General features: G+C 38.6%; 1 protein-coding gene across 4 annotated transcripts in view; it reads right to left on the reverse strand.

Annotated features, from left to right (window-relative positions):
• Positions 1-5,789: 5,789 nt before the first annotated feature.
• TENT4A (terminal nucleotidyltransferase 4A) overlaps positions 5,790-14,923 on the reverse strand; it is a 57,216-nt gene continuing 48,082 nt past the window's right edge. For 3 of the 4 annotated variants that reach the window (XM_071736711.1, XM_071736708.1, XM_071736709.1), the window contains one exon: positions 5,790-8,025. In XM_071736711.1, coding sequence (XP_071592812.1) covers positions 7,846-8,025 — 180 coding nt within the window. In that variant the 3' untranslated portion in view covers positions 5,790-7,845. The remainder of the gene's footprint in view (positions 8,026-14,923) is intronic. The other variant, XM_071736710.1, reaches the window with a different exon arrangement.

Below are 14,923 nucleotides of genomic sequence, written 5' to 3' on the forward strand. Positions count from 1 at the left end.
AGTTATCAGTGACTTAACTAAGTCTTGGATCCTCAGGTGTCAAAAGATTCTTTATACCTATTGCTGTAGCTCCTGCCATGACTGAATAAAGAAAAAGGGGCATTATACTTATTCACTTTTTTGGGTTGGTTTGTTTTTTTTATTTCTCCTAAAGTGAGGAAAGACACAGATAATTTAACCAGTAAAACTCTGGACTTGTAATAAAATAAAATCAAACAACACTACTCTAACACTACTCAAAATATTATATCTGACAAATATCTGATTTACATAGCATATTTATGAGACAGGTTGGTGAATTCAGTCACATTGTCAACAAACATGCTCAGACCTATCTCCTTTTTATAATTTCTAACCCATAAGTTTTAACAATTTGGAAGCAGCTGCAAATTCCAAATTTCCAGCCTTGTGCTTTGTATTTCATCCAGTCTCTTAACACTACTACAAAGCTCAAACACAGCGTGTAATCCACGCTTCCCACATTTGTCACATCAGAAAACTCAGGTGATCCGTGGCAGTGCTTGTGTCATGGTCATTAACACACACAGCCAAAATAACCTGCTTCCAAAATTTATCTTCCACTGACTGCAGAACCCTGGGCCAAAAATTTGCACTCAGCGCCATCTATTGATGCCATTAGGGTGAAGTAGGAGGCAACACCCTGGGCTTGTTCACATGTGGAACTGAATTGTATTTAACAGTTTAATGAACAATTTTTTTTTTTATTTTTTTTTTTTTTATTTGGTGTCTTTGTTTTCTAATAGGAGCTGGGCTAAGACATTACAAAAAAATTTCATAAGCTAGTGTTAAATTTAGCCTCCATTTCTAATTAGCTCTATTCTGCTTTCCTACTGAAATAAGGATGAAATACTGGTACGAGTTGTCCAGGTAGTTGCTTTTGTAATTTCTTAGCAATACTAGTATCTTAGAGAAGGGTTTTTTTGCTGGTGGTTTTAACAGCTTACTAATAGTTCTGCAGCTTGACATGTTACAATTCCCATTATGCTGGGATGGTTATTTTATATTTCAAATTAAGTCACTAAGCTCTTCAATTTTGCTTCATTTTTCTTTGTGGAAATTTCCTTTTGTATAAACCCACTCCTAATGAAACATTCTCCTTGCTGTGATTTCTACAGTACAAAGTCAGGGACAGCTCTGATGTCAAGTTACTCAGATAAAACTTTGGTTAACATCAGCTTCCAAAACTTACCTCTAAAAAGACTTTTCAGGATGCTTTCAACTCCATCAGTGGTGCACTTCCTTTCCAGCAGTAGTAGTGTAAGTAATCTACCTACTCCTGTACTGCAGAATAAATGCAAACAAGCACATTTTAATTATCAAATGTTTCCCTGGTGAGCCTGTGCAACTCTCATCAGGAAGAAAAGGTAGAAGGAGCTAGCGTTTTGGAGTATTTTGTTGATGTCCTACACAAACCATTGCTCCTGCACATCTCCATCATATTACCATTGCAAATGCAAGTTGACCAAAATCAGAAGAGAAAAATCTAAAGGTTTCTCAATTGTTATTCATCATAACACAGAAAACCTGTGTTTTAGTCAGGAAGACTTAATGATTTACTTCTTTATCAGAAGTCTATGTTTGGGGACTACAAAATACCAGGGATTCTTAAGTTCAGAAATCAGTATGTTCTTACTTGCTTCAACCTGCCAGCCGTAGAACTTGCAGAAAAATGTTTTGCTTTGTTTTGCACTTGATAACAGTTACTGTCTGAGTTGTGTCCCCATTAAAACATTTCATAAACATAACAGAGGTATGGCAAAACAGCAAAAAAATAGTTACTTTTTTTTTGTGATATCATATAAAAACATAGTTTAGGAGCCCTACGGAGGTCATGTGGCTCAACCTCCAGGCCCACCAAGACTGACTTTGAAGTTGAATGTGGGGCCTTGTCCAGACAGGTGTTAAAGTTTCAGTGGATGGAAATTTCATACCCATTCTCAAGATTTGTGTTTGTATTCAGTGCATAACCACTCATGATTACCAACACACAACCACACGGTGCATGTAACTCATGTAACATGCATGCTACACATGTAACTAAATTCCTCTATCACTCCTTTCTAACAGAGGGGTGGGAGGAAATGAGAAGACATTTTGTTACACCACTGTATCAGGAACTAGCAAGAAAACTTTTGTACAGACCTGTTCTTGAGCAGAAGTGGCAGTATTTCCTCTTAATCTAAGGGGCAAACAGATATACTGGGCTCCCCCAACCAAGGTCCTGGGAGTTGCAACAGAACAGATCATGCACTGGCGGCTGAGAACAGCAGCTCTGCTCTGTTCATCTGCAGAAGACTGAATGCACATTTATTGACGACTAATACTTTAAATTTCTTCTCCGCCCCTCAGTCTCCTATGAAATTTCCAATTTTACCATCTCACCCATGATTATACAGTAAGTAGTACCCAAGTTGTCTTATCAGCTGGGCAGGCAGCTCTTGACTAGGGTGAGATTTCAGCCTACCCACCTTGGATACTCAAATTAGCCATATGCATCCAACAGTAATCCTGAGAGGGTGGACGTAGCCTGTCGGAAGATTCAGCTTTCCGTCTCTGGAAAGGAGGAACAAACAATAGGAAATATTCTTGCAATGATTTTCTCCACAGAACATTCCTAAGGAATCCAGTGCCAAAGTTTTCACTGATAGAAAGGGCTACTTTTAGCACAGGGGTTACAGAGTTTCAGCTTAAACACCCCTTTCAACCTCTCACAGAGAAAACTCTGCTATAGAAGGCTCCTAAATCCTGCTTGTTTAAGGTTTAAAAACATGCCATTGAGGCATTTATTTGGACCCTATTATTTTTAGTAAGACAGTAAATCAACCTGTACTTCAACCCTTATAAGCTACTGAAGAAGAAAAACATCTTACTGCACAGCTAAGAATTCACTGTTAAAAACATGTCACGTTGGTGGTTAAAGGGAAAGTACCTGGGGTCAGAAGAGATGCCCTCTGCACCCAACAACCCTAGCATGAGAAGCAATGGCATAAATGCCATTAGCAATAACACAGATTGTCCTGATCTCAAGCATAGACATGTACATCAACAGTATAAGCATGCACAATGGACTATTCCCTCAAGGAAAAAAAACCCCTCCATTCATAATTTCTTTAAAATGTTCACACAACAATCCCTCAACTAAAAAAGAGATTCATCAGAGAAAAAAAAAAGATTGGAGAACCTCCAATCAATTTGAAACTGAAAGGCTGTTGTGTGCCATGAGCACCATTGTGTGCCAAAACTTTTGCAGTAGCCTAAAACTGAGAAATGCGACCAGGGCTTTCAGCAGCAAGTTCACATGTTTCAGGCACAAAGATGTTCTACAAGAGGCATCTCCATCTTCTGAAAAGAGTGTAGCATGTGACTGTTACTTTAACCAGTTCTAACAGAAATATATGGCTCATCTTCTAATAAGAATCCTTGGTTAAAAAGTTTAAAGCATTTTGTCCAAGAGACCTCTTGCAGACATAAGCTGTTCATATGTATACTTAGCAATGTCATTTCTTCTTGGCAGTAGGAGAGACTTTGTGATCCAAAATAGCCAAGGCACCTCCAGGACTCAAACTCAAGCAGTGTGTTGGAAAGAAGCAGAAAAAAGAAAACAAAACAGAAAACACAAACAAGCAAACGAATCAACCAAATTTAAAATACCAAGTTCATGCCCCAGATGCAAAGAAAGCCTAAAGGTATTTGAAGATTTTTTGGAAGCTCGGCTTCAACAGTCTTCTGGCTGTGAACCTGAGGTTTAGTAAATGGTCTGTATTGTAATTTTGACACCATTTTGTCTTACAGGTGAATTAAACAACAACCTGTACTGGGTCTGAATACTGAAGTTTACTTACAAACAGCAGGATTAGAGCTTTTATCCCAGCTGATTATTTCACACACTCATCTGCTCACTCTCCAAAAGCATTCCACTTTTTAGGGTGTCACCTCAGCTCCCAGCAGGTAGGCTTGCTGTTGATGTGAGAAGGTCAGGCCCAAGGAAATATCAGTCAAGTTCCTGGGATATCTCCTGGTGTTTTCCCTTCACACATCTTCCTGATCTCCAGGATCTTTCTTTTCAGGCTTCCATTTCTTCTAAGGCCACTTTCCCAAATTCTTCTTGTTGGCACCACATGTATTTTCCAGAACCTCCAAGTCTCAACTAAAGCAGTTCATGTGCAGAAGTGCAAGACATGCTCAGACACCAAATCAATGGCTCTGTCAGGTCTTTTCAATGAAGAATTCAGAACATAACTTTGATTCGATTCAGGAGTTATTAAATTTATAACCAGACTAAACTGGCATCAGCCAGCAAGTAGAAAGCTTGTCAGCCTGGAGAGAAGCTGACACATTCACCCACTCACACACACACACACACACACACACACACACACACACACAGAGTTATCTGTTGCCTGTTAGCATTCCCAATTTCTTTTTTGCCCCCCAAAATATATATATGTATAGAGGTCATAATGCTTGAAGATGTACAATATTTAAAGACAACTCTTTGCCAGACTGTTGCTAGCCCAATTGTCAAGATGCTGTCCCATAGATGTTCCCATAGAAAGAAACACTTGCTGACCCAGAAACCATGTCTGCCTTCTTGCCCTGTCCCACTGCATGAGGGGAATGGAGCTACAGGAAAAGCCCAGTGTAACACCAGCACTGACATCTATTGGAAATGGCAACAGACAGCAACTGACCTCTTTCTAGAATGTGCTCTGTGGGTCCTGCTCATTCATTCAATTGCCACTCTTTTTCACAACTGAAGTCCATGACTAGTTTTGTCTATGAACAGTGTACAAAACAGTAGGGCCAGAAAACAGATCAGGTGGATATCTGAGATTATTGCCAGAGAACAAAGGTTCAAAGGAATAAAGTGAGACTCCTAATGAATTAAAAGGAGACTGCTAACAAAGAATTACTGGGCAGAATCTGTGGGAAGAATAAAGCAAAGGCATCATCTGGACAGGAAAAAGGGAAAAGGTGGAGCCCAGGAAAACTGCAGTTCCAAGACCCATCCTCCTGCACTATATCTTTGTGTGTGCAGAGATTATGTATCACACTGCCAGCTGTGTGCCACTGACTAACATCTGGAGAGAAAAAGAATTATTATCCTACCGATTACTGGGTGCTTATTATTTTCCCATCCTACCACCTCTATTTTTCTCCAGTGGATATTCTTTGAGACTTACCAAGTACCACAGACCTCTCTGATTCCGAAGCCCTAGCCCAGTATTACCGTTGATTTAAAATACTTCAGTTGCCTTCCTTGGAGTTTATGCATTTACACAAGTTTCTTCCAAACACTACATTTCTGAAACTTTAACTATGAGTCAGTCCTTGACATTTCAGAGTTCTCTCAGATGGGTGACAGAAATCAATAAAAAAAATAATGTTTAATATTTGAGGAAACTGAAAACTGGACAAAGTTTTTAAAAGGAATTTAGAAACTACTGGGAGGAAAAAAAATATATGGAGAGTTAAGGTGCCCTATAATCTCCTCTTGTAAGAATATTATTCTTGGGAAATACCTCCAGCTCCTTTGCTCTCTCATTATCAAGGGATCAAGTCCATAGCTACAAAACCAACGGTCATGTTCATTACTCCCTTTGTAAAGACAACACAAACATCCGTAGAGGGCATCCATCCATCCTCCAAGTTCCTTCTGGATGTGTTCATCATGAACCATCTAATGCAGATGTTCAAATTATATATCAAACAATAGGATAATGTCAAATATTACTTCATTAAATTTCTCACAAAAATGGACAGAAGAGTGACTGGTCTCCAAAGTTTATTAAAAATCAAAGAATAGAAAACTTTACATAAAAATATGTCAATTTTAGCTTCCACATAGTTGTCCACACAAAAAATTTAAACATGGGTTTTTTCTAAACCTGTAGCACATAACCACAGTGATAGCCAGGCCAATTTATTTGGTTCACCATGACTGAAATGTTACATGATACCACTTTTCAAATGAGTTTTGCTTTAAAATGGACGCTAGTATAAGACACCAACTAAAGCCCTTGAAGGCTCTTTAATGTAGTTATGCTCAATATTGCTAGTGTGTGAAGACTAAGCAGTACAGGCTCATGTAACAGCCCTTAGATATTATTTATGAATATGCTCACAATTTTTAAAACTTTTTTTTTTCCTCAATTGTGATGAGTCTGGAGCATTAAGACAAACTTTTTGCAAACAGATATGCACTACTCTACTTTGGAATGTTGCCCTCTCTCCCCTTAAGGACCTGTTTGTTTGACAAATTCAGTAATAACAAACTACTTCTGCTTCAAAGGCATACAGCATATTAAAAAGCTTCATGCTTCACACCTCATTTTAATGTTCAGATATCAGTTCTAAAACCATCTGTACGTGTACACAATATAGATGTCCTGGTAACAGGATTCTTCAGCTTTCTCTGCTACTGGACTCACCTGTAGTTTTCTGTATAGCTTAAGAACTCTCATTAAAAGAAACGAGAAGTCAGAGGGCATGAGATGTGACCTACTCCCAGGACAACTGTGGTGCTTTAAAAACTCAGGGTTAGGCAGGATGTACATTTTTCAAAAAGTTAAAGACAGTGTTTGTCATGGCAATACACACTTGCATAGTATACCTGTATGCATCTGTAAATTAAGTGCCAGCCACTCATACTGTGTACAACACTGGGCTGTGCTCTCCTGCAATACATTAAAAGATACTTCTTGTAATGCTTAGAGCAGCTGAAGTACTTTTTATATATTTGCTCTTAACAGAACTAATGCATACTGCTATACAGATTCCTTAATGGAATCAACATATTTCCTTTCTCCACATTCCTTAAGCCGGGTACCTCTGTTTAATAATGTTGTTTGAACCCAAACATTAACAGGTTACGTTACTAAAACACCAAGCATGTAGTTCACAGCTTTTTTGATTTCCTATCAGGACCTGAACCAACCTTTTTCCCCTGCCTCTCAAAAGTTTCACTTCTGGTACTACAAATGCTGGATCTGTTGTCTCGTTAAAGGAATAAAATTAAAACTCATTGTTTAGAGCAAGACGACTGATAGAGGCCAGACAATGAGCTAAAAAACACAGGGTCAAAATGCTTTGGAGCTTAATACCTTCTTAAAACCGTAAGCCAAATCGCACTTTCATTGTGAATCGAGAAGCCTCAAATATTACCAAATGTCATATTTGTAACACTGCTCAGACAACCTGCCAAAACTATGAACCCAACTTAGATAATGCAACCTGGGAAAGGATCTGTAAATTAAAAAACCTCTTCCCCTTAAATATAACTTATGTGACAATATGAAATTAAATTAAAAATTCCAAGTTATTGCACAAATTATACTTCCAATATTTACAGAGCAAAAAATTCTGAACTTTGAAACAAAAACAGGAGAGCAGCAATTTTACTTTTATGGATTCCCAACTTGATTTGCTGCAAAGAAAAAAAAATAATTCCGAGGGGCTGAAGTTTCCTTCTCTTCTGAAATAAAAGAAAACAGAACCCACAAAGGAACGGATGTAGCCACAGCAAAAAAGCCACAGCACTTTGAGATGTCCTTGCAGTTCTATTGTCAGAGCTGCTTCGGCACTGTAAGAACCATTGTGGGAAGGCAGAAAACAAACTTCCACATTTAATAAGGCTTCACAGATAAGCACAACTACTTCTTGAAGATGGACTGAACCACCACACAAAGAAACATGCAAAGAAGTCAGCTGCAGATATTTGGCAACACCAATAAAACTATGTGCTGAACGCTGGTCTCCATCCCTCAAGTCGAGTGGCACTCACTCAGTCTGTCTGAACAGGGAAGGTCATTTTGGCATCTGCCATTATCTGCTCAGACTAATAGGCAAACACTCTCTGTGTTTTTTTCTTCTCCATATATTACGATTGTACTGATGGTGTCCTCTGTTACCAATTGGTTGTCTCATGCCTCCACTGCTGACGGGGCTGTAGCCGTTGCCTTGGTTATGAGTTCCTTTCATGGAAAACTTCATCCCACTGTGCTGCTAAAAAACACAAGATAATCACTCAGTTTAGGCATACCAACAACTGAAACAAAGCATGTATTACCAGTGGTATTTCCTCACACACAAGTCATTCCCACAGAACACTGCTTGAAGCACCTGGTCTTTTCATGCTTGTCTAAATTTTAGCTGTGCAAGTCCAATGGCACTAACAGCTTAACAAGTGTTTTATGAAGTAAATGTCCTACAAATGAAATGGAGTAGGTTTCAGAGCATCCTTAATTAAAACCCTTGTATCTCAATATGAAATACATTCACTATGCACAACGCTTATAAAAAGAGACCTTCCACATTAAATTCTAATAGTGTCACATCTATTTAAGAGGAACTTTTGATCAAGAGCGTGACCAAGTGAGACTCTTTAGACTTTCAGAAACATCATGGAGAAATGTAAGGGTGTGATCATATGAGCTGAGACACAGCACAAGTCCACCCACAGTCTCAGTCAGCCACAGGTAAGCTAGCTATGGCTGCTTGTAAGGAGCTTGTAAATCCTACTGGTTTGATCATAGGGCTATATGGCTCCTAGACCATACCTCACAGCCAGACCAAAGGCAAAACAATTAAATTATGGCAAACATAGCATGACACTTGCTTTGAGGGGAATCTCCAGTAATTTGCAACAGAAACTACCAAAAGGGTTTAGTGGCAGACTGAATAAATCTAACTCACCATAAGGTAGTACGGGCATCCCTACCATCTAAGGACATACAGTAAGTTGATTTAATGTGTAGGTACAAGTTTCAAAAGATGAAATTGAAACAGACACCTCAAATACCCATAACTTCAATGCAAGCAAACTTTTCTGAAGTCTGACAGCAATAACTTCCAGACAACTAACTGCCTTTTACATAATTTTGTCTACCATAAGTGGGTAAACAGTAACATCACAAAGATGTTTGAGGCAACTGCTTAGAATAAAGTATCTGCAGCTCTTTTACTTATCAATATATCCAAGGAAGTCTGGATTAGAAAGAAATATGAGAAATATGAGCCACCATTACAATTGTATGCACAAACCCAAAACAGTTATTGAAGGCATAATTCCAGGAGTAACATTTTACAGTTGAATTGTAATTAGATGAGACACCGAGCATGCTGAAGAAAAAACTGGTGAAGACTGGCATTGAGTTACAATTAAACTGCAAGGTGGTAAAAAACCCTTAGACTTTCAGTGTGTCCTACAGCAACCTAATCACCCTTCAACATGCAATTTCTAGATTCCCAGTATAGACATAGTTAAGTGGTATCATCAGACTACCAATGGTAAAATACTCAAGGACAAACAGAAAAAGGGCATGGAAGTTGAGAATGCCACATCCTTAAGAGGCAGAGCTGCCCAAACCCTATTTATTGACGTATGTTGCTAAAACATCTCTGAGTAACTGATTCATGAAAGTCAACAACATGAAACAAAAAAAATTAAAATGTATTTGTATTTTTGCCAAGTGGTCCTTCAAACAAACATATCATTCTACTGCAACAAAGTTTTCCAGTTGGATAAGTATACATATTTGACTCAATTACATAAGCAGACTAGTAAGCATCTACAGTGAGGTCAAGATATGCTAGGGAAAAAAAAAAAAAAGACAGGAAGACTTTAGTTTTGGTACAGTAGAACCAGAACAAAACTGACCAAGAAGCATACATAGTCTCAGCAAGCCTATCCCCTTCAGCTGAAGTGTGAAAAATCTGGCAAGTTCACCCTCAGTTTGAAAATTCAGCACAAAAACAACTGGGGAAAGGAAGGCAGGTCACCCCAAGATCAGACAAGCACCACAACATGTCTGTAAGCCTATCTGCCCATATCGTAAAAATTTATAACTCTGGTTTGTTCAAAAGGCATTCAAATTTCCAAATTATTACTAATAAGCAAACCAGAAAGTGATCTCTAGCTTGTTATGAAGCATTTTGCACTTTGCAGGTGCTTAACAAAGTTTAAGCACCTCTTCAAATGAGAGGAGATGCCTTTATATTTACTAGTTGTGAAGTAGATATTGCTCACCATTTTGTTCAGATTTTTGAAGCCAGGAGTTTCTAAGCATCCAGCACTATGGCATTCCACATCTTAGATGAGCATCATGTTTAATTTTAACCTATTAGTTGATGGTTTTTCAGTTCCTGGAAGTTAATTTCTTGTCATTCTCCTCTGACTTTTCCACATACTGCTGACAACTACCCAGACCTAGATTATATACTTTCTCATTTTCTTCTTCTCCAGGTTAAAGAATCATTAATTTTTCAAACAGAAGCCACTCCCTTTGTTTGACCACTCTTAACAGCCTTCCCTAGTCTTCATTTGTATTATAACTTTCTTCTGATGTAGGAGGCAAAATTGTACTTGCTGTTCACAATGGGGAATATGCATGATGTTTTCATTTCTGCTCTTTATTCCTAATAATGTCTGAAATTTGGTTTGACACTCAATTCTCAGGAGGAAAGCCAGAAAGTATTATCCAAGTAGTTTTCCGCAAAAATGTTAAGATCTCATAATTGCAAGAAGCTGTCAACTCAGGGCCTACCAGTCCCTACAAAATTTGACAGACTTCTCTCCTTCCTGATGGCCCTGGAAGGTCTTCTGCACCCCTTTGCAGCATGAAGCCCAGCACAAATTCCTAAAGGGTTTTCCTGGTGAACTGCATTCACTATGAAACTTGAATCTTTGTTTCTCATCTTGTGATGAGAAACAGCACCTCATTGTGAGGTGGATGGGCAGCTGGTTGAAGGACAGAAGCCAGAGAGTTGTAGTCAATGGGATGGAGTCTAGTTGGAAATCTGTTTCTAATGGAGTCCCTCAAGGGTCAGTACTGGGACCAGTACTACTCAGTATACTTACTGATGATTTGGATGAGGGAATAGAGTGCACTATCAACAAGTTCGCTGATGATACAAAACTGGATGGAGTGGCTGACACCCCAGAAGGCTGTGCTGCCATTCAGAGGGACCCAGACAGACTGGAGAGTTGGGCAGGGAGAAATTTAATGTATTACAAGGCCGAGTGCAAAGCCTTGCACCTGGGAAAGAACAACCCTAGGTACCAGTATAGGTTGGGGACTGAGCTGTTGGAGAGCAGCATTGGTGAAAGGGACCTGGGGGTGCTGGTGGATGGATAACCATGAGCCAGCAATGTGGCCTTGTGGTCAAGAAGGCCAATGGCATCCTGGGGTGCGTTAGAAGAGGGGTGGTTAGTAGGCTGAGAAAGTTCTCCTCCCCCTCTACTCTGTCCTGGTGAGGCCACATCTGGAATATTGTGTCCAGTTCTGGGTGCCTCAGTTCAAGGAGGACTGGGAATTGCTTGAAAGAGTCCAGAACAAAGTGACCAAGATAATTAAGAGAGTGGAACATCTCCCGTATGAGGAAAGGATGAGGGAGCTGGGGCTCTTCAGTTTGGAAGAGAGGAGACTGAGGGGTGACCCCACCAATGTTTATAAATATGTAAGGGGTGAGTGCCAGGAGGATGGAGTCAAGCTTTTCTCAGGAGTGACCAACAACAGGGCAAGGGGCAATGGTTATAAACTGGAGCACAGGGGTTCCATGTAAATATAAGGAAGAATGTTTTCACTGTGAGGGTGACAGGGCACTGGCACAGGCTGCCCAGGGAGGTTGTGGAGTCTCCTTCCCTGGAGACATTCAAAGCCCACCTGGACATGTTCCTGTGTGACCTCCTGTAGGTGACCCTGCTCTGGCAGGGGGCTTGGACATCATGCTCATTCAAGGTCCCTTCCAAGCCCTAACTTTCTATGATTCCATGATCTTCTAACTCATCAATTGTTTATGAGAGGACACACCTCTTTCACTTAGTTTCTTTAAGAATCTTCTATAAAAGGAATTTACTTCATGTCTTTCAGAAATCCCAAGAGGCTATATGAAACAGCTTTTTCTTTTCCACACTCTTATGGATGTTCACATGCTTAGGACTTCCACAGTTACTAAGAAATGGCATGTCAGTAAGGGGATGATGAGATTAGATAAATTAATTAATTAATTAGATAAATTAATTAATTAGATAAATGAAGAAATCCCTTCATCGGTGATAAAACCAATGAAACTTTGGTTTAGATGTTTTAACTTCTTTAGATCTGTTTCTCTTCACAGAATAATCTCCTCTCCCATCCTATTGATTCAGTAACTGGGTGACAGAACTAGTTGCTTGACAGTTTTGTTTTTTACAAGTCTGTTGAATTTGATCCTGTACACATAGAAGCTGCTAGATCTGGGGCAAAAACTCAAAAATTGCACTGAAGATAAGGCAGTGGGAGGAAGAGAAGAGCGTGGTGTGTGGAACTCTGCATCAGATATCAGGTTAAAAAATGTAAGTTAGGATGTTCCTAGCCTTTACCCCAAACAACAGAAATCTGGTGGAAAATGACATACTACAAACTTTTATCCTCAAATACTGGCAAATTTACTGTAAAAAACTACATACAATGGTTTAGAAAGTACACCTGTTTACTGCTTTGTTGTTAAGCTACAGGATTAATGGCCATGACTGAATCTAGTCTGCAGCTGATTGGAATTTTAATCAAACTCATACACTTAAAATCACTCCGTGTGAAACATTACAGAACAGTATTCAGAAGAACTTTACTGAACCATTAACATTTTAAGTATCCCCTTAAATAACTTGGTATACATCCGTAAAATATTTCAAAATATTTTGAAGTTCATTTTAATTTCTCATCGTACTTCCAAATTCCCTATTTCAGGCCTGCAGAAGAAAAAAAAAAGAAACCGTTTCTTGAGATTTGTGTTCATTTCCCCACTTTCTGAGCCTAAGAACATTTGGAAATACACTAAAAAAATGCATTTGCTACGTAAACAAAATTTAATTTCTTATAAAAGAAATACACAACTTTGCAGAGAAACAATGGGCAATGACCTAACCATAAGTTTATAGTCACTACTGGACAATCAGTCAAGTATTAGGCAAAGGTTAAACCTGGCCTCATTATTTTAAATTAGCTAAGCAGATTCTACAAGGTATTTCCACGAGCTACCCAAACATACACTTAACTGGTAAAATTTAGAAGTGGTTTAGATTTTTAAGCAAAACCAAAGTAAGTTCTTACTCAAGCTATTTAGAACTGGCTATCTGGGCAAATAAGGCCCAAAGCACTTGCAACACATCAAAGATGCTTACGCTCACCCTCATTTTGGGCCTCTTGTTTGGACCTACTGTTTACTTTCAGCTACTACTGAAAAGGGTCCTAAGCCCTGAACAGATTTTATAAAACCCATTTCTTCTCTCATGAGAACAAGAAAACAGCAATTTATGCAATCAGCTGTGACAGCAGCAAAGAAAAAAGCAACACTAAAACTATAAAGAACTCAAAAGCAAGAAAAGTATTAAGATGTTTCTTATCTTCTGACACTAGAGAACTGAAAAATTAAAGACATAAAGGAGCAGGCTATATCAGTCCTTCATATTTTAGTGTGGTAGCTTTGCCAGTATTCTGTAACAAACAGAAGCTTTTGATTGTCTTCACCTTTAACAAAAGGTTAGGCAACTAATAAGTCTGGGGGACTAGATAACCAGTACTAGAGAGGTCAGGGGGTCTGGTCTTCAGAATGAGTGACTGACTGTAGAGACTAACATCACAATCTGAGCATACTTTCAACTACCTTATGGTAAAGAAAGTAGAATCTAACATATGAAAGAAATACCCTTTTAGATCTTGTCACCAGTCAAATTTCAAAAATGAGGGGATGGAGTAAAAAAAGAAATTATCAGATGACAGAATTCATACAGCAGCTTTGATACTGTTGTGACACAAGCCATGAAGTGTTATCTGCTTAGCTGTCATTAAGGAGCATGAGAGATAAAAGCTTTCCTAGCATAAAGATGACAATTTTAGACCTTTAAGTGAAATCTTACCTGAGATTTCCCACTTTTCTATTTAGAATGAAAGCATATTTTTACAATGAGCAGACCCAAAAACATTTTCCAAATGTTGAGCTGGTATCAATACAGTACATGTGGAAGTCAGTAGAGGAAATGAATACGTGAATATTCAAACTTATCTCAGTTTGGAAGCAACAATCTGATTACTGTGACATTGGAATATAAAAGTGTACTACGCAAACAAAAATTAGGTTCTACATTTCCATAAGCCTTTTATTCATGGTGGATTTATCTTCCTAGAATCTACTATTCAGACCTCATGTCTTTTCTGCAACTCAAAAAGTACTTCGGAAGAAACAATTAAGGTGTCCAGAGACTTTCATATAGCCATATAAACAGCAAGGTTTGAGGTTTACATGGAGACCATTTAAACCACCCTTCTATTGTAAGTAGAGTCAGACTGTGTTATCCATGGTCTAGTCAAGTTGCTGATGCTCTGCATCAGTTTCCACATGGGAAAGGTACCACCACAGAAACTGCCCACATGATTATTGTTCTCTCCATTCTTTAGAAAAGGAAATAAAGTACCAATCTTTTCCTGATTTTGCATGTATTAAATAAAAACAACATTCTCTCATACACAGATGAAAGTCTGATATTTAGAATCAAAACAACTTCTTAATTATACAGTAGTATTCCCTTCCTCTACCTAAGGCAAGTGCATGGACACAGAAAAAGTATTCCTCTCTATATAAGGCAGCTCTAAATAAAATAGGAAAAATGCTATTTGGTTGACTGAAGAAACCTCTAGTACCTAGACACCTTAATGCCATTGAAGAAACAAACCAGGTCACTTCTAAATTGAAGTTCACACACTAAAAAATCTGAAGGATCACACTATAATAAAGGAAATCAGCATGTCTGTGTATATGACTAAATTGATGACACCTGAATTATCATTAAAACTTGAGGTGGACTAGAGTTCTGCCTTGGCATGACTTAAAATGTATCTTTACAAATCTTTCACCCAAGTGAGTA

Source organism: Heliangelus exortis, chromosome 2 (assembly GCF_036169615.1).
Source record: "Heliangelus exortis chromosome 2, bHelExo1.hap1, whole genome shotgun sequence".
Classification (NCBI taxonomy): domain Eukaryota; kingdom Metazoa; phylum Chordata; class Aves; order Apodiformes; family Trochilidae; genus Heliangelus; species Heliangelus exortis.